We start from the raw sequence: 19144 nt of genomic DNA, 5'->3' as shown, positions 1-19144 counted from the left end.
GTCATTTTGCTCATTGCAGGAATCGCAAACCAAAAGAAAGGGGTGGAAGAGAAAGGGGGTGAATGGATGAACGAATGAGCAGCAAGAGGAAGGGCTTATGTGGAGGCAGGCAAGAAAGTCCCCAGAGCAGAATAATGGAGAAGAAAAGGAGGCCGGTGTGATGAGGAGGCAGGTGTTCTTCATCTGGGGCTGGGGGGAGGCAGCCCCCATGGCATATCGTGCCTGTTGGAGGATTGATCCGCTAGCGAGTCACTGTATGATGTCATATCCTCTAAACTTTTGCAGCAGGAAGGGGGAAGATAGAAAACTTCTTCTTCCTCTCACACTCTTCTCCTTACCTGTGATGTTGGAAAATATACCTGTGAGCTCTCCTCAAGAGAACATACACCATTTTTGGACTATGCACTTTGGTAAGTGTTCAGTATTACGGCCTGTCTGATTTTCATCCCTGGAGCTGTTGAATCCTGGCAAGACTTATAGGTGAGTAAGCTTTATATTTTTGTTGTTTACTTAAACAGTCTGAGAGTGTTAAGAAGGAAACAGAAGAGAGAGGTCTGCATAGCACATCTTTGGATATTTTAATTGTTCTAGGTCACACCTTTTGGGAATTTATTTTGTATTTTGTAGCTAAGAAGTACTTACTATTTTGATGTATTTGCTGTCTGCATTGAATTGTAAGTAAACTTTTTTGTTTTTGCTGAAAGGGGTGGTTCATTCTTAGCAACGGGGACAAAGAGGGGCAGGTCAGCAGACCACAAACAGGGATAAAAAAGTGTATCTTCCTAATTCCTAGCTTCTAGTAAGTTGCCAAAGAGGTTTCACAGCCTGTTTACTCTCACAATTCTTCCACACACATGGGACAAGAGGTTTAAATTTTAATTGACAGCTTTAAAGCTCAGTCCATCTCCATCATAAAGGCTGCAGCATTTTGGACTTTCCAGCTTAGAGAAAAGTTGAGTAAGAGGCAAAGTGACGGAAGTTTGTAAAATTATGGATGGCGCAAAAAAAGTGGAAAGAGAAAAAATTGCTCCCTCTCTCCTATCACAAAGACTCGTGGGCATCCAGTGGATCTGAACACTGGAAGATTCAGGGCAGCTAGAAGAAAGTCCTTCTTCATGCAGTGCAGGGTTAACATGTGGAACTCCCTGCCACAGGAGACCTGGACAAATTCACAGAGGAGAGGGCTGCCAGTGACTACTAGCTGTGAAGGTTCTGCTCTGCCTCACAGCTGGAGTCAGGTGGTGGAGGGAATAATTTTGCTCTTGCGCTCAAGTCCCCCTTGAGAGTTTCCCAGAGGAGGCATCTGTTTGGCCACTGTGAGAACAGGACGCTGGACTAGATAGGCCATTGGCCTGATCCAGCAAAACCTAATTTAGCCCAAGCGGGGAAGGGGCTCACCCACAGGGGGGCCTTGAAGGGAAGGAGCGAGGCCCTGCGGAGGGAGCATTTCCCCCACAAGTCTTACCTCCAAGCCCCTCGGCCAAACTTCTCAGGAAGATTGTCTGGGTGTGGCCCTTGCAACCTCTGTAAGGGATTGGGGGGCCACGGCCTGGAGTTTGCCGTTGCAAACCTTCCAGATTTTATTCCCTGGTTAATGGCTGGTGTGACCCCCCTTTGCACTGGATTTTCACTTTGTGTGGATTTTTTTGGGGGGGGGGGCGGGCAGGCACTGAGGTATTGCAGAGTAGTGGGCCGCATAGGAGGAAGGGGGTGTAGCTGACAGCGCAGCCAGAAGGCCTGCCGGAAAGTGAGCGAAGTGGTTCTAAGCAGACCACTCCTTCCCTCCGCCTCCTCTCCCATCTGTCCACCCACCTACTGGATCTGGCCAAGCATGAAATTGAATCCGGGAGCCTCTGTTGAATTGGGCTGCCCCTCTGCTCCGCAGGTCCAGCACCCCCACCCCACAATTCCTCCACCTGCGGCTCCTCATTCTGGGCCAGGCCCCTCCTGCTGCAGTCGAGGAAGAGAGGCAGAGATCCAGGGAGAGCAGCCCTGCTTTACGCCAGCCAGGCAGGGATCCAGCCCCGTTGATTCATTCACACAATCAGAGGCTCCTGCTGCAAGAGTGACTCACTCACCAAGCATCAATCTTAGCTCTGACAGCCCGGAAATCCGGCATTAGCCCTGGGAGGGAGCAGCTAATTTTCCAGGAGAAAGGATGGGAAATGGCCGAGGAGGAGGTAGGAGTGATTGTGTGAGTGAGTCAATGTGGGCGTTGGAGGAGGGCGTCAGGTAGCCCATGGCACGGAAAGGGGCCAGGGGTCACAAGTGGGGAGGCTGCTCACACACACCCCCCACCCTCGGAGCCCAGGCTCCCTTCCCTATTGCCCCCTGCAGGCTCACAGCTTCTAGACCACACTGCTCACCCCAAGCCCATGGCTTCTCACCTCACCCTTTATGGAGTAAGGTAAAGGTCAAGGGACCCCTGACCATTAGGTCCAGTCATGGACAACTCTGGGGTTGCAGCGCTCATCTCGCTTTATTGGCCAAGGGAGCTGGCATACAGATTCCGGGTCATGTGGCCAGCATGACTAAGCCGCTTCTGGCGAACCAGAGCAGCGCACGGAAATGCCGCTTACTTTCCTGCCGGAGTGGTACCTATTTATCTACTTGCACTTTGACGTGCTTTCAAACTGCTAGGTTGGCAGGAGCAGGGACCGAGCAACGGGAGCTCACCCCATCGCGGGGATTCGAACCGCCAACCTTCCGATCGGCAAGCCCTAGGCTCTGTGGTTTAGACCACAGTACCATCTGGGCAACTCAACCAACAAGGAACCCCTCCTCTGGTCTCCGTGGTCTTAACAACCCTGTTTCATGGAGGAGGGGGCTATCGATGGCTAATAGCCACAGTGGCCCCGCTCTGCCTCTGTGGTCTGGGGCAGCGATGCTTCGGAACCCCAGTCGCTGGAACCCCCAGGAGGGAAAAGGGCTCTTGTGTTTGGGTTGCATCTGGTGGGCCACTGTGAGAACAGAGTGTTGGGCTGGATGGGCCCCCTTTGGCCTGATCCAGAGGACTCTTCTAATTCTCTTCTATGTGGAGGGACAGAATGAGGAGTTGTGGCTTGTGCCAGCAAGGGGGTCTCCATTGGTCTGTGGTGGGTGGAAGAAGTGGGGGAGAGACACAGTGATGAAAAGCAGGCAGGCAATCATCCTTAAATGTTTACCAAAGGAGGGGGGGTAAATAATAAATAAAAATTTGATTACCTCCTTTGGTAATCCTCAAAGGGGCGCTGTGGGTTAAACCACTGAGCCTAGGACTTGCCGATCAGAAGGTCGGCGGTTCGAATCCCCACAACGGGGTGAGCTCCCGTTGCTCAGTCCCTGCTCCTGCCCACCTAGCAGTTTGAAAGCACGTCAAAGTGCAAGTAGATAAATAGGTACCACTCTGGCGGGAAGGTAAATGGCGTTTCTGTGCACTGCTCTGGTTCACCAGAAGCGCCTCAGTCATGCTGCCACATGACCCGGAAGCTGCACGCCGGCTCCCTCACCCAATAAAGCGAGATGAGCGCTGCAACCCCAGAGTCGTCCACGACTGGACCTAACGGTCAGGGGTCCCTTTACCTTTACCTTTGGTAATCCTCACAGAACTCTACCCCAATGTTTGCCATTACAGTGGTACCTCAGGTTACATACCCTTCAGGTTACATATGCTTCAGGTTACAGACTCTGCTAACCCAGAAATAGTACCTCGGGTTAAGAACTTTGTTTCAGGATGAGAACAGAAATCGTCTGGCAGCAGCGGGAGGCCCCATTAGCTAAAGTTGTGCTTCAGGTTAAGAACAGTTTCAGGTTAAGAACAGACCTCCAGAACGAATTAAGTACTTAACCCGAGTTACCACTGTAATTTGATTTTGAATTGACTTTAAAATGAATTGATTTTAGAATGCTGTGTTACTTTTATTGTTGTTAGCCACTCTGAGCCCGGCTTCGGCTAGGGAGGGCGGGATATAAATAAATAAATTATTATTATTATTATTATTATTATTATTATTATTATTATTATTATTACAATTACAAATATCCGCAGTCCAGTTCAAAAGGGGGACTGCTCTCTGGAGGAGGAGCAAAGAAATGTCTCCCTCCATCGCAGGTAAGAAAAAGAGTGCAAAGTAGTGGAAGGAAGAAACAGAGGGAAAGTTTTGATTATTCCCCTTCCCGCCACAAAAGTTCAGAGGATATGATATCCTGGAGTCTCCTGCCTGTGATTGGGCGGCAGGTCCTCCCAGAAGAAGCAGAAGAGTCAGATCTCAGTGGCAGAACACCTGCTTGGCATGCAGAAGGTCTCAAATCCACACATTTCCACATAGGGCGGGGAGAGAGAGGTCCTGCAGGTGAGCCTCTCCACTTTGGTGCACCTGACAGAGAACAGGGCGCTGGGCTGTATCCAACTGCAGCGAACTTCTTCCACTCCTGTTGTTTGTGGTGGAGCTGTCGAATTTAAACGGGGCCACACAGGAAGTAACTGCATTTAACTTTGCGCAACGCAGGGAAGTCCAGTCTTGCACACAGGAAGTGATGCAATAAGGGAAGGGACCCAGGGCTGCATTTTGGGGTGTGAGGTTCTTAAAGGCTGCCTGGAGAGTATGGATACCAGGGAGGGAGGGAGTTGAGCTCGATGGATTTTTGTTCCGCTCCAGATAAAGGGCTGTTCCTGTGAGGAGGGGTTGCAGCATTGGGGGGTGGGCTTTTCAGGCAGTTGAGAGTTTATGCAATTATGCGTGGCATGGAGGAATAAAAGTTTCCCTCCCTCTCCCATGACACCAGGATTTGTGGACATCTGATGACACTGAATGCTGGAAGCTTCAGAATAGATAAAATAAAGAGTTTAGGTGCGGAACTCCCTTCCACAAGCAACAACCTAGATGGCTTTAGAAGAGAGTGGGACGGATTCATGGAGGAGGCGGCAGAATTCCTTTTGAATCTCAGTTGCTGGAAACCACAGGAAATGGGCCTTGGCCTGATCCAGCTGCAAGTCTGTCTTATGTTCTTACATTCTTACAGGATGGCAATGTATGGTCCTGATGCATGTATGGACTCTGGTTTCATAAATCTAGCCCCATGGTGGACTACTAGCGTCTCTCTCCAAGGAAGCCTTTGCTCTGCAGGAAGGAGCCTATGGATACTATAGCTGCTTAAGACAAAAACCACTCAATTATAGAGTTAGAAGGGACCTCAGGGGTCATCTAGTCCAACCCCCTGCAATGCAGGACTCTTTTGCCCGACGTGGGGCTCAAACATATGACCCTGAGATTAAGAGTCAAGACCCAGTGTGGTGTAGTGGTTAAGAGTGGGGAACTCGTAATCTGGGGAACCGGGTTCACTTCCCCGCTCCTCCACCTGCAGCTGCTGGGTGACCTTGGGCCAGTCACACTTCTCTGAAGTCTCTCAGCCCCACTCACCTCACAGAGTGTTTGTTGTGGGGGAGGAAGGGAAAGGGGAATGTTAGCCGCTTTGAGACTCCTGAAGGGGAGTGATAAAGCGGAATATCAAATCTAAAACTAAACTCCACCAACTGAGCTTTTCTGCCTGCACTGAGGTTCTTCCGCCTCCCCAAGTTTCAAATCGCATTGTCACAGTGCTGTACAACTGAGTGACTCACTGATGGTCTGCCCCAGGGAGTGTAAGGGGAGCGGGGATATCGTCACCTGACGTGCATTACCTGTCTGCTTCCCCACACACCTGCAATCCACCCCCACCTGGAACTCCTGTTTGTAAAGCCGCCCTCTGCACATGTTCAATGGCCGGCTCAAATGTCCACCTCTCAGCTGAGCGAAAAGGGGATGTTGGTGTGTCTTTAGTTTCTAGTTCAGATTGGAGCTGGCTTGAGGGGAGAGTGCATGAAAATACACAAATAGTTACAGGGCGAGTATGAATTGTGGCTAACGTCATATCTATACGTCTTCAGAAACCAGCAGTGGGAGCAGGGAGGACAGAGGCGACAGCAAGATGTACACAGCTGTTGTTTCAATCCTACATTTCAGGAGAGAGAAATCTGCTGGCAAACCTTCTCCTTAGAGCTGAATGCTCCACAGCCACGTCTACCAACAATTTGGTCTGTGTTTAGCATCCAGAATATTTCATACCTTCAGCGGGTTCCAATATTTGATGTTATTCGACAGCTTGCATGCAGACGGTTGCTCTGCTTTGAGGGTTTATCATGGCTGAAACCTACCCAACCCAAAAAGGGTCTAGAAGGTTGCTCAAAAATCTAGAAGCAGACACCTTTCACTTGGGGGGGGGGGGGAGAAGGTGGGATTTCATTCAGGCAATGAGATGTTGTTGAGTCCCAAGGATTTGTGAATGTCCATTTCAGCTTTAAATATGGGCTGCTGAGGAGCCCCTGCATCTGTGTTGGGGGATGAGGGGGCAGAGTTCGCTGAAATGGGGCAGGAAGACCCCCAGAGATCCTTTTAGTGTTGTGTGCATACATGGAGGGCTTCAGGGACGGAGCCACCTTGCTCAACTGCAGCTAAGGAGGGGGGGGTGTCAATGACCTTCCCGTGGATGCTTGCCCACCCCCAGCATTGTGCAGCGTAGATCCCTCCACTGCAGCACGGGGGGGGGGGCGCAAAATGAATCCCCTCATTCACTGCAGCAAAACAGGAATGACAGTGTTGGGGGAGGGGCAGAGAGGGAACCAGCATCTTTGGAGGAACGTCGGAAAGGGAGAGGTGTGTGTTGGGGGGGTTTCCACCTGTAAGCATCTCTCTCTGCCCTAAGCTCCCCTCTCCCTACATCTGGGGCTGTTGCAGCAGCCGGAGCAGCCTTAGCCACCGCAACGCCCACCCCAACCCCCACTCCCAGGACCGTGAAGGGGGCGTGAAGGACGCAGAGGACTGCAGAGCGTGCGGAGGGTGACTCATCGCCCCTGCCCTTCTCCCCACCTGCCAACCCCCGAGGCTGGAAGCACCCGGTGGCACGTACCCCCACCCAAAAGTGTGGGGCGGGAGCTGATCAACCTGGGAACTAAGAGGAGGAGCGCCGTCCAGGGATGGAGGACAAGATTAAAATGCGGCGCTGGGGGGGGGGGGCGCGCTCTTTGTATGAATGGGCGAGCACCGCGGTGAGAGGGGGCTGGAAGGAGAGAGGCGCGAGAGCGCGCAGGTGGGAGGGAGCCAGGAGTGAGGCGCCCGGGCCGTCGGGAGACCTAGAGCCAGCCAGCCAGAGCGCATCTCGCCATCGAATCGCTCGCAAGAGGCGAGGGCGCAGAAGGAGACCCGCCGGTTAAAGCGCGGAGGAGGAGGAGGAGGAGGCGCCCCCCGGGTCCGCACTGGCGCGCGCGCGCGCGGGCAGGAAGGCGACGTGGACTCTCCGGGCGAGCGCCCGTCTGAACACACGCGCGGAGCACACGCGTCCTCCTAGCGCGCCCCACCTCGTCTGGTTATCTGCGTGCGTGTCCACAGGCGCCTCCCGCAAAGGGCGCCCTCCGCGCCCCGGCCCCGAGGTAAAGGGCGCGGGAGAGAGAGAGGTTCTCTTGGAGCGGCGCCTGGGAACAAAGGGGTCTTCTCCCGCCAGCGCGCTCCCGAGCGCCCACCCCGGCCAGAGGCGGCGGCGGAGAAGCCTCCCCAGGCCCCTGGAGCCGAGGCTTCCTCCGTGTCTCCCCCAGCGCCCGTCTCCCAGCCCGCCGGCCCATTCACGAATCCCTCTCTCCTCCTCCCGATTCTTCTTCAGTCATTCATTCACCCAACACTCCACTCTCTTTTCCCATTCATCCCCTTCATTCATTCCATTCGCTCGCTCGCTCGCTGGACTTTTTTCCCTTTCTTTCCTCCACCCCCCCGGTTCTGCGCAGGCGCGGGGCTCCCCTCCAATCGTGCTCGAATTTTATGAATGAACATTGACGTCAATGGGGCCCCCCACGTGGGCCCGGCTGGAAGTACAAAAGCGGCCGCCCAGCCCAGCCGCTCTCCGAGGTGCTGAACGGCAGCGCAGCCCCGGCGAGCCAGCGAGTGGAAAAGGCCGAGCCAGGCGGGCGGACCAGCGACTCCAGAGGGGTGGGGCGGACCCGAGACCCCCGGCCGGCGCAGCTGCCACGGAGCCGGTAACGCGTCCCCCTCCCTTGCAGAGTCATTACACAGGCGGAGAGAGGGGTGGGGGTCCTAGAGGACAACCCCCGGCCCGCCTCGCCCATCCCTGGAAAGATGGTCAGAGAGGGTGGGGGGTGCTGAAGGAAGCGCTGCTCGGTAGCGGTGCTTTAAGGCGAGGCGGCGGCCGCGGCTGTGGGGCGGCGGCTGCGCGTCTACAGGATGGGAACCGCCGGTTGGCGAGTAGGGCGTCTGCTCCCCCCCCCCGCGGCTTTGCAGAAGGGTTGCCCCGAGATGCGGGGCTCAGCGTGGTCCCCTTGGAGCGGTTCCCGAAGAGGGGCGGGCGGGCGCCATTCGCTAGCGACAGGGGGAAGCCGGTCGTAGAGGGGGAGAGAGAAATGGAGGGGGGGCTCGGCCGCTTCGAGATATGGCAGGTAGACGGACGCAGATGTGAGGCAGGGGATTCTATCACTTGAGGATTGGGGAGGGGGAGGAAAAACGCTTGTGGGGAAAAGAATCGGGACCTGGAAAGGAATTGTGCGAACGCTGGAGATGGCGAGGAATCCGGGGGTGTTGTTGGGAAGGATCTCTTGAAACTGGGGTGGGGCTAAGTTATGCAGAGGGGCTGAAAATGGGGGGCGGGGGCTGCTACAACGGCATTGGAGCGGGGGTCAGCTTTCTAAAGGTGAATGGCTGTTGGGAAAGAGGGGGGCAGCGGAGGGTCTCAGCCGGCAGAGGGAGGCGGCGGCAGCAGCGCTGAGGCTGCCAGTCATCTCCTCCCCTGCATGTGTGGGCGGTGGGTGTGGGGACTGCAGAGAGGGGGGGGGGCGAGCGAGCGAGCGAGCGAGAGACGAGCCAGCAGGTCTTTCGCGCGCTCTCTCTGATGTGGGGAGGCGCCGGGCGACGCTTTCGCTTCCCCAGAACCAGTCAGCCCGGTGACCCACAGCTCAGAGATAACTGAGGAAGAAAAGGTGGGCTTGGGGGGCGCGAGCAGGGGACTTCTTTGTTCAATAATAACTCTTATATGCGGGGTGGGGGGAAACGAAGATCCCATCGGTCCCATATAAAGCCGAATAGCGGGGTGTAGGAAAGAACACCCCAATCGATGAAATGAGGATGTTAGGAGAGGCTCCAGGAAAGTGGGTGGGAGGCAGGGAAAGAATTATGGGAACCCCAGATCTAGCTGCAAGCGGACCCCCGCAGACTCCCCTCTTCCACGGCACGATTCAGACGGAAGAGCCTCCTCCGTTCCCCTCACAGTATGGGGAAAATCTAGGCTTGGTGAAAAAGGCAAAAACGAGGGTAATAAAACTGCCAGTTCAAAATGCACTTCCGATAAACAGCAGCCCCCCCCCCCAATTGAACACACCTAGGCTGAGAATGCAGGAATGTAGCCGGGTGCCAAGAAGATGGTCCTGGCGACGGAGGAGTGGGGGTGGCGGCACCCTCCTGCCCCCCCTCCCTCTGCTGAGCACGATGAGCGGGCTCTTCCGTCTCGTGGCGTCCCTTGGCAACCCCGGCGGAGTTGGGAAAGTGCGCGGGGGGGGGGGGAGGAGGAGAGAGAGATGCATGGCGTAGTGTTTTGTACGTGCGCGCAGAGAGAGACGTTTTGTCGAAAGGAGCTGCCCGGGTGTGTGTGCGCGCGCGCACCGCTTGCAGGCAGGCAGGCAGGCAGGCAGGCAGGCAGGCAGGCAACCCTACGAGGCGAGCAGGATCCCGGAATCCGGCGGCGATGCACGGAATTGTCAATGAGAGACCCATTAGGAGCGTACAGTACACGACGTGCCTCTCCGCCGCTCAGGCAGCGAGACGCTTCGGGGGGAAACAAAACCCCGCGATGCAGCCGGGTCTTAAGAAAATGGGAGGGGGGAGATGTGGGGACGAGCGAGGACCACGTTAACACGAGGGCTGGAGCGCTGCGCCTGGTGTGGGGCTGGGCAGAAACCATTTTCCGAGGGAAAAGCGGGGGCTCAGCCCCACAGAAGGGGAAGTCCTAATAAGGAAGAGGCTTGTTCCTTCGGGGAATTAAGAGCGGCTCGCCAGAGGACCCCGCCACCCCCTCCTCGGTGACAGGGCTGTGTCACCTAGCCCGGCCAGCCCCCTCCAAAGATTGTGGGTCGAGGCACCTCCCCTCCCGTCAAGGGGATGACGTTTCGTTTTCCAAGTTCGTTAAGTTTGTGGGTCTCGCCAAAGGCTGTGGCAAACTTGCATGAGGCAACAGTGTTAACAACATAACACAGAACAGCTCAGCTGGTCAGAGCCTGGTGCTGAAAACGTCAAGGTGGCAGGTTCGATCCCTGCAGGGGACGGCTGCCTATTCCTGCAATGCAGGGGGTTGGACTAGATGATCCTCAGAGTCCCTTCCAACCCTAGGATTCCATGGCACGTGGGGTTTTTGCTCTTCCACAAGACCACTCAATCTGTGCGCGTGAATCATAGACTTCTAAAGGGACCTGAGGGTCATTCAGTCCAACCCGCTGCAATGCAGCGCTCTTTCGCCCTATGGCTCGAACCCTGAGATTAAGAGTCTCCTGCTGTGTAGAAAAGAGAGAGAGAGAATGGGGAGGGGGGGTCTCCTCGACTTCATGCCGCTCTGACCTCGCCTTTCTCTGTCTCCCCTGCACAGCACCTCTCTCCGCGGGGCAGGATGCCATGCCTTCACCACCTTCGCAGAGCTGCCTGGCTCCTCTCTCTCTGCCTCCTCCTGGCGCAGTCCCACCTCGGCGCTGCTGCGCTCCCCACTGGAAGGGGGCAGGAGGAGGAGGCCCGCCCAGGCGGCGGCGGCGACAACGACCGCGAGTCCCCCCAGCCTGAAAACTCTCCAGCCGGACGGGGGATCCTGCCGGGACCCCTTGGCGCCGAAGACCAGAAGCGGGGCGGCCCCGACGAAGGCGACCTCTTCCAAGACGTGGACCCCAAGGCCTTGGCCGCGGTCCTCCTGCAAGCGCTCCAGGCCGAGGCCGGCAAGCCCAGAGACGGGCAGAGCCTGAACCCGGAGCCCAGCGCCAACGAGGAGCGGGTGCGCAGCGAGACCAAGAGCTCCGACGCGCAGGAGCAGCCGGAAAAGAAGGCGCAGGGGCCGCGCTGGGAGGCGGGCGAAGACGGAGGCCGAAAGCCAGAGGAGCAGGAGGAAGAAGAGGGCGAGGCTGGCGAGAGAAGCTTCGGGCAGCAGGAGCTGGACGCCCTCAAGTCCATGCTGGAGGAGCTGCAGCGCTACAGCTCGGCCGCCAAGAGGGCGGAGCCCCCCCAGGGCCCGCCGGCCCCCCAGGAGCGGGACGACGTCCTCAAGGAGCTGGAGGAGTACGAGCGGCTGAGGGCGCACGCCAAGCGCAGCCCGGCGCCCCCGGGAGGAGAGCCCTGGGACGGGGCGCGCAAGCTGCGCCAGCAGCAGCACCTGGAGCACCAGCTCCTGCAGAGGCGCTACGAGGAGCTGGCCGAGAGCCGGCGCCAGGCGGAGGAGGCGCGGAGGGCGGCGGCCGAGGAGGAGCGCCTGGCGGACATGGCCTCCGACCTGCTGCTCCAGTACCTGCTGAAAGACGGCGAGGAGGAGGAGGAGGACGGGCGCCAGGGAGCCAACGCGCAGGAGGAAGACGAGGACGACGACGAGGAGCAGCCGCAGCGGAGCGGGATCCGCCGCAAGGGCAGCGGGCTGCTCTTCGAGGACGAGGAGGGCAACGTGGCCGAGGACAAGCGCTCCAACGAGGCGCCCGTCGAGGAGGAGGAGGACGACGACGACATCGACCCCAACACCATCGACCGCCTGATCGAGCTGTCCAGCAAGCTGCACCTGCCCGCCGACGACGTCATCGACATCATCAACAACGTGGAGAAGAAGAAGAAGGAGGTCCCCGAAGTGGCCCCCGCGGGAAGCAAGGCCAAAGGGCCCGGGGCCCCTCCGCTGCCGCCGGCGCCGGCGCGCAACAAGCCCAAGAAGGCGCCCGCCTACGCCGTCTACCGCCCGGAGCCGCGGCCCCCGCAGAAGCCCTACTACCCTCCGGCGGACTACAAGTCCCATCACCACCGCCGCCTCCCCAAGCAGAACGAGGCGGCCTGGAACGAGGTGCTGAAAGGGGACGAGTACCCGGCGCCCAAGTGGTACCCGGCCCGGCCCAGCGGAGGCAGCGGCGGCCACAGAGGCGGCGTCGGCGGCGTCAGCAACTACGTGGGCAGCAACAAGATCTCCAACTACATCAACCCGCGGACTTTCCAGCCTCCGCCCTACGCGCGCTTCCGCGGCCCCGTGGTGCCCCGGGAGGAGTTCTACGACGACGGCCAGACCCGCGAGGAGGAGGAGGAGGACGGCGGCGAGGACGAGGAGCTGCAGAACTACATCGAGACGATGCTGATGAAGCGCCCCAAGGCTTTCCAGTGAGAGCCGCCCGGGGGTCCCCTCCGCCCCTCTCCCCGCCCCCCGCCCAAAGAAACTTTGCCATCCACCGTGTTTCCGACATGAAATTCAGGTTCTTGCATGAGTCAGGAGAACAGAGTCTCCCCCACCCAGCGAAAGGTCCGCGCGGAGGACGCCCGGTTCCGACCCCACCCTCCTCCTCCTCCTCTCAGCCAGCTACCTGGTTGCCTTCTCACCCCCCCGACTCCAAGCCGCCCCCCACACACCCTCATCAGGTGCGCATCTCAAATATCTGGCCTCCAGAGCGGAATGAAAGCTGCCGAGGAGCGTTCAGACAGAGGATCAACTGTTTTCCCGCTGCAGTGAGTCACGTCAGAGCTCCCCATGCAGCCATGGGGCAGGACCACCCCCCTATCCGCCTGTCCCAACTGTACAAAAGAGCAGGCAGCAACCCTGTCAATGCAAAATTATCAAGGACCCCCCCCTTCTTCCTTGAGGGCAGCCTCATTGCAAGCATTCCAGGTGTAACGCTGCAAATCCTAAGGGGTTTCCAGTTGAAACCACCACCACTGTCTGGATCTCCCTCCTGCCCCCTTGGGAAACAGCCCCCTCCACCCCCCAAAACCGCACAATTTCATGGGCATAGCCAGTATTTTTATTAGGGGGCACGTTTCATGTTAGGGGGGCCAGAACCTCAGATAGTTGAGTATTTTTTATTGATTTACTTGGTTTAGGGAGGGCAGCTGCCCACCCCCACCCCCCATGGCTACGCACATGCACAGTTTTACAGCACACTCAAGAGAGGAGCCCCAGCAAACAATGGAGAGGGGAGAGAGAGAGGAATGAATAATTGTGGCCACATCTCCCCAGGTCTTTGTGATAATGAAGGTCCCCAGGTGGCACTGAAAGGGAAGACCCAAAAGGACCGGATCCTGCACCCTGAGCAGGGCAGCAGGGAATGGTTTACTCTAGCAAAAGCCCAGACCGGTGTTTCCCAAACTTGGGTCTCCCAGCTGGTTTTGGACTTCAATTCCCACCATACCTAGCTAGCAAGACTAGTGGAAGGGATTGTAGTCCAAAAACAGCTGGAGACCCATGTTTGGGAATCCCTGGCCTAGAGTGAGGCTCTGAGCACTGCAAAAGCTCCTCACACAGCTGGATACAGAGATAACACCCCTTTTATCTGTAACAAGAAGAATAGCAGAATCCTAGAATTGCAGAGCTGGCAGGGACCCCAAGGGTCATCTAGTCCAGCCCGCCCTTTAAAACACACACATGTTTTGGAAACCTAACGTAGCTGCTAAAAACCTTGCCCTTCTTTGCTCATCCAATATGTATCCTACCAAAAGCGGAGGGGGTAAAAGATGTGACACAGAAGTGCCCCCCACCCCAATTTCCTGGCTGCAACCCCGTTCAAAGAAAGGCGTGTGGAAATTCAGGGCTGCTGACAAGCCCCAAACATTGAGGAGTATTTGCCCTCAAATACTCCGAGAGGAGAGGAGAGGAGGACTTCTTCTCACGGACCTAAATTAACCCAAACAAAAAAAAATCCTTCCAGTAGCACCTTAAAGACCAACTAAGTCAGTTCTTGGTATGACTTAGTTGGTCTTTAAGGTGCTACTGGAAGGAATTTTTTTTGTTTTGACTATGGCAGACCAACACGGCTACCTATCTGTAACTAAATTAACCCAGTTCACTTGTGTTCAGTTTACAAACCCTCCCGCTCACACCAAACTTTCCTCTGCTTAGTAGGCATGGGGATCTAAAGAACCAGGCTGGAAGCTAAATAAAATTTGAAACCAATGTTTAAAAGGAGCCAGGGGGTGTTTCCGGCCCCTTGGGGAAGACTTTTGGCTCCAGAGCCTGGCTGAGGTTTATACCGCCTTAAATCAGGTGGAGGAGGCAAAATTGCCACAAAATCCACACTGCTCCCCCTCAAGTGCTGGGGGCCCAGAGGCTCTCTGCTGCTGCTGCTGCCTCCGCCACCCCCTCTCCCCACGGAGTTCTGTCCAGAATGAAAAGATTCCCTGGCGGAGACGGAGGAGGACGGAGCAGCAGAAAGAGAGACAGAGAGGTTTCTGACCACAAACTGCCTTACCACAAACTCTTCCCGCCCCCGAGCCGTTCCTTCCAGCCCCCAGGCGTGGGGCACCTTGAGCTCCCCAGGCACCCCGAAACAAGTTGGGGAGGGGGAGGCTTTGAGCATGCTGTGTCGATACCTACTTGTGTAAGTCCATGACCATCTAAAGCTGCACCTGAAAGGGTTCACCAGCGCGGGTTTCCGGAGAGCAAGCCGGGTGGGGGGGGGGGAATGGGGAGGGTGGCGGTGAAGGAAGCAGTCTGCACGCGTCCAAAAAAAGAACCCCCTTCCGCCGGCATCAGTCCCAGAGTGTGCGAGTTTCTTCGCTTTGTGGCGTCCAGTCCTGTAAAATAATAATAATTATAATAATAATAATAATAAAAAGAGTTGTTTCGATGTCCTGATCCATTTTGTTGTACTTGAAATAAAACACCTTTGGCCTCTTGTAAATAGCATGTGGAATTCCTAGTTTTGCTATAAAATAAAAGCAACTATTTTATTACGAGTTACTCTCATTATTTGCAGATCTGGAGGGTCAGTGGTGGCGCAGGAGGGGGGGCATTCAAGGTGTGGCGTGACCCCCCTCCAAAGAGAACCCCGCCACATTTCAATGGTAGGTTAAGGTGCACCTTTCTGCACAGGTATCCGGTCTGTGTGTGTGTGTGTGCGCACGCGCGCAGGATGAGATTAAAAACCTCCCTCCTGTTGCAGCCACCCTCGCCACCGTTCTCATTTCTTCCCGATGCAGCATAACTTACAGCCTAGAAATGATTATGCATTACAGTTTCCTTGCACTGTACATAACCCACCCACTTTTGCCAGGTCAACAATTATGAAACTGGTATCACAATATGGACTTCAAACCGGTTTTGGACTATATGGCAATACAGTGGTACCTCGGCTTAAGAACTTAATTAGTTCTGGAGGTTTGTTCTTAACCTGAAACTGTTCTTAACCTGAGGTACCACTTTAGGCTAATGGGGCCTCCCGCTGCCACTGCACTGCCACCGCCACACAATTTCTGTTCTCGTCCTGAAGCAAAGTTCTTAACCCCAGGTACTATTTCTGGGTTAACGGAGTCTGTAACCTGGAGCGTCTGTAACCTGAGGTACCACTGTATATCACCCAGCCCTAAAAATCCCCCTCGTAACCTCCACACCCAGCAGAGGCATGAACTTATCCTAAGAGGCTGCAGGATCAGGCCAGTGGCCCAACTCGTCCGGCATTCTGCTTGCATTGTGGCTAACCAGGAAGTGCCAAAGGGCCTCTCCCCTCCAGTGGCTCCAGCAGCTGGCACCCGGAAGCGTGCCAGGCCATGTTGAAGTTTATTCCCGCGCTGCCTTTCAGCTAGAAAAGTCCTCCAAGGCAGCTCACAAAGAAAAAGGCAAAGGAGGATTCAAGCCGGGGAGGCAGGCAGGTGGGAGGCAACTTTCCCAAATTTAAAACATTTTGGAAGAGTCTAAGATGCATTTGTGTTCCTGCCCCAAATGCAAAGGCAACCCCGGGGAAATTGTCTGAGAGAGCAGGAGCCGTTCCTGATTCTTCTAAGGGTCTTGAGAGGGGCTGGGCGAGGGCGGCGGGTAGGTGGAAGAGGTCAACAGGTCCTAGCTCCAGAACCGGCTTCTGAGCATGTACAGAGTGGCGGCTGAACCTACCCACATACACACTTGAGAAAGAACAATTAAATATGCTATGGCACAGTCTTACCCAGTCCAATTCCATCTGCTCCATTAAGTGTTATCCTGAATTATAGGTATATATACACAGGGGTTTTGTTGCAGGAATTCAGTAACAGATAGGTAGCCGTGTTGGTCTGCCATAGTCAAAACAAAAAAAATTCCTTCCAGTAGCACCTTAAAGACCATCTAAGTCAGTTCTTGGTATGAGCTTTCGTGTGCATGCACACTTCTTCAGATACCAGGGATTGTAAGCAGAGAGGTTACAGGCAAGAGAAATGCGGAATTCTCTCTGACCTCCCTGTTTACACACAAACACTCCCCAACACACACACATACACAATATACATACCTGTAACTCAGGATAACACTTAGTGCACCTGTGAAAATCTGTGCAGAAACAAAGGGGCTCAAGGTTATTTTTTTGCTGCAAGTGCTGAATGCAGCGGGTCTCGAAGGGCGGGGCAGGAGAGAATGGCAAGAGCGGAGGACCATCAATATGATATTTTGGGGGGAAATCCATGTCCTTGTGTGGCTGCATTATTTCATCCTTTCTGGACGTCCCGTCTGTGATCGTATCGTAAAGCTGCTATGTCCTGTGTTAGAATTCTCTTTTTTCGTTCTGCGACGAAAAAGTTCAGCGTGGCGCTAGCAATTTTTTGGGGTGAAAGTGCGGCCCAGAGAAAAAAAGTTTTGAGAACTACTGTTCTAAGGGGTCCAACCACCCGCGGCTCCCACCCCCCCTCCCGGAAACAGCTGCGCTTTCAGGCGGGTGGGGAGGAGCTGCGTTGCACCTCGGGACCCTAAACTGAGTCACGGGATATTCTGAGCTCGCTCTGCGCAGAGCTGGAGGAGGCAACCCCGGATTTGCACCTCGGGGCTGGGGGTGGCGAGCCGAACCTCCACAACTTGCAGGACTGAGGAGCCCTGTCCCCCCAAAAAAACTCAGGCCTTCCCCAAGGCAGCGGATGGGAACCCCACACTTTCCCATCCCGCTAGGGTCGCCCCGCCCGCCCCCTTGCAGGGCCACAGCCCGAACCCGAGGCAGGCGGAGTTGGGGGGTTCGGAGGAGGGCAAAACGAAGCGACTAGCCGCCACCGCCTCCCGCCACTCACCCGCGCCGGAAAACTGCCCGAAGAGCCGACCCGTCGCAGCAGCGGGACAGAAAGGCGCTTCCCGGCTCGGGCCTCGCCTCTGGCCCCTGGGGCCGCCCCTTCCCGGCCCCCGGCCCCACATGCCGGCCTGGAGGGGAGGGTCTCGCGGGACTTGCGGCGCGGGACTCGGGAGGGTCTCCTGGGCAGCTGTCCAGTGGGGAGACCGGGAGCCCTTCCCAGCCCCACCGACACCACGTGGCACTTTCCTCAAGGGGCAAGAAGAGGCGCCCTGCAACTGGATCGGGTCCCAAAGAGCGGAGCGCGCTCCTTCCTCCTGCTGCTGCCGGTGGCGCCCCCTTGACGAAGGTCGGGGGTCCTTCTGCATCATTGCAAGAGAAGCCCCCGACGGCGCCCCCGCTTTCTCGCTCCTTTCCTTGGGCGATTTAGGGGAGAGCGACCGCCCAGATTTAGGGGGGCGCAACAAGGACCAGGAGCGAAGGGAGATGGCGCGGGTTTGGGCGTCTCACGGGGCGCCCCCTGGAATCTGAATGGCCAAATTCCGGCCCTTTGTCTCACAGGCCGAGGGGGACGCGGGGCAGCGCTAGCCCACCCGACGAAGCGAGATGGGGAGAGTCAGCCTCAGCGGGGGCTGCCTGGTCCTCCGGATCAGAAATCGCCCCCCGCCCCCCCTCCCAGCACTGCGGAATTTGCGGGGAAGCGGAGAGTCAGGAGTTAGCCCGCTCGCTTGCTGGAAACTTCTAACATAAGCGAGCAAACACAAAAAGCCCTTCTCTAAACTACCCCCCCCCCAAAAAACCCCACAACCCCCTTATTTATTTCCTGATTTGCTCCGAAAGAAAAAGCCAGGAAGCTTGGGGGTTATTTCACAACAACCGCGGGTTTTTGTTTTTTAAATGTGGAGCATTATTACCGCGTGCCTCTCTTGCATTCCACGGGGCGGGGGGGGGTGCAAGAGGGGGGGGCGCACACCAGTCCCGGTGGGAGGTTCCTTATCTTCCTTCCCCCGCTTCCGTCGAGGGCGAAAACCCAGAGAGCGCGGGTCTCAGGATGCTGGGAAAACGTGGGTTTCACTTTCGAAGGAGCCGGAGGCGTTTCGCCCCGTCCTTCTATTCCGGGGTTAATCCGAGCCGGGATTTGGAGCTACAGAGACCTCGGGGGTCTCGGTGAACGTTTCCATGGGAGATCAGCCTGCAGAGATCTTGGCTGTCTCCCCTCCCAGATACATTAATTAATAACTGGGGGGTCCCGAGATTTATGCAGGCTGGTCCTCTCCAACCCCCTCCAAACCCTTCTGAAGGCCTTTAGCAAAAATTGGGCGAAACGCGTTGAGCTGGCTGTCCCCTCCACCGATGGTGCCAACTTGGAAAAAAAAATGGGGGGGGGCGAGCCCCACCCGACATAATGGACGCAAGACGCCGTGCGCGCGCACACCATTTGAATGGCAATGCCCATCAACTTTGGGGGCACCTGCCCACCTCAGATATTTTATTGGGGGCTGAAGGGACCTTAGGAGTTGGCTCCTCTGTAGGCAAACTAAGGCCAGGGGGCCGGATCCGGGCCAATCGCCTTCTAAATCTGACCCCACGGACTGTCCAGGAATCAGCGTGTTTTTACATGAGTAGAACGTGTCCTTTTATATAAAATGCATCTCTGGGTTACTTGTGGGGCACAGGAATTCCTTCTTCCCCCCCCCCTTCAAAATATAGTCTGCCCCCCCACAAGGTCTGAGGGACAGCTCCCTGCTGAAAAAGTTTGCTGGCTTTGGGGCTCAGTTTGGACCATCTCTTGGGTTTTTGCATCTCCTTCCCTCCTGCTCCTCCCCACCTCTAGCCCCAAGGAGACCCAGCTTGCATTCACCCCCAGCCCACCCAAATTTTTCCCCGGCAGCCACAGCAGGGTTG

The 19144-nt window shown here is 56.3% G+C and overlaps 1 protein-coding gene and 1 long non-coding RNA gene across 4 annotated transcripts; one reads left to right on the top strand and one right to left on the bottom strand.

Moving 5' to 3' along the window:
- The first annotated feature begins 356 nt into the window (after positions 1–356).
- On the top strand, positions 357–12619 carry VGF (VGF nerve growth factor inducible). Of its 3 annotated transcripts, none has more exons than XM_083706756.1 (2): positions 357–480; positions 10651–12619. In XM_083706756.1, exon 2 carries the CDS (start codon positions 10672–10674, stop codon positions 12394–12396), a length of 1725 nt encoding a protein of 574 aa, XP_083562882.1. In that variant the 5' UTR covers positions 357–480; positions 10651–10671; the 3' UTR covers positions 12397–12619. The 3 variants fall into 3 exon arrangements, with proteins under 3 accessions (XP_083562882.1, XP_083562880.1, XP_083562881.1); XM_083706754.1 differs by lacking the exon at positions 357–480 and adding an exon at positions 7832–8041; XM_083706755.1 differs by lacking the exon at positions 357–480 and adding an exon at positions 8899–8995.
- Positions 12620–14056: 1437 nt separating this feature from the next.
- LOC310829127 lies at positions 14057–17354 on the bottom strand. Its single transcript, XR_014557172.1, has 3 exons — positions 17244–17354; positions 16481–16737; positions 14057–14795 (listed from the first exon to the last, which is right to left on the bottom strand). It is a non-coding gene; the product is annotated as an uncharacterized lncRNA (long non-coding RNA).
- Between the last annotated feature and the right edge of the window lie 1790 nt (positions 17355–19144).

The sequence above is a fragment of the Podarcis gaigeae genome (genome assembly GCF_964106915.1).
Source record: "Podarcis gaigeae genome assembly, chromosome: 13".
Classification (NCBI taxonomy): domain Eukaryota; kingdom Metazoa; phylum Chordata; class Lepidosauria; order Squamata; family Lacertidae; genus Podarcis; species Podarcis gaigeae.
The sequence above is the reverse complement of the archived record's forward strand: the minus strand, read 5'-3'. Positions and strand labels throughout refer to the sequence as shown.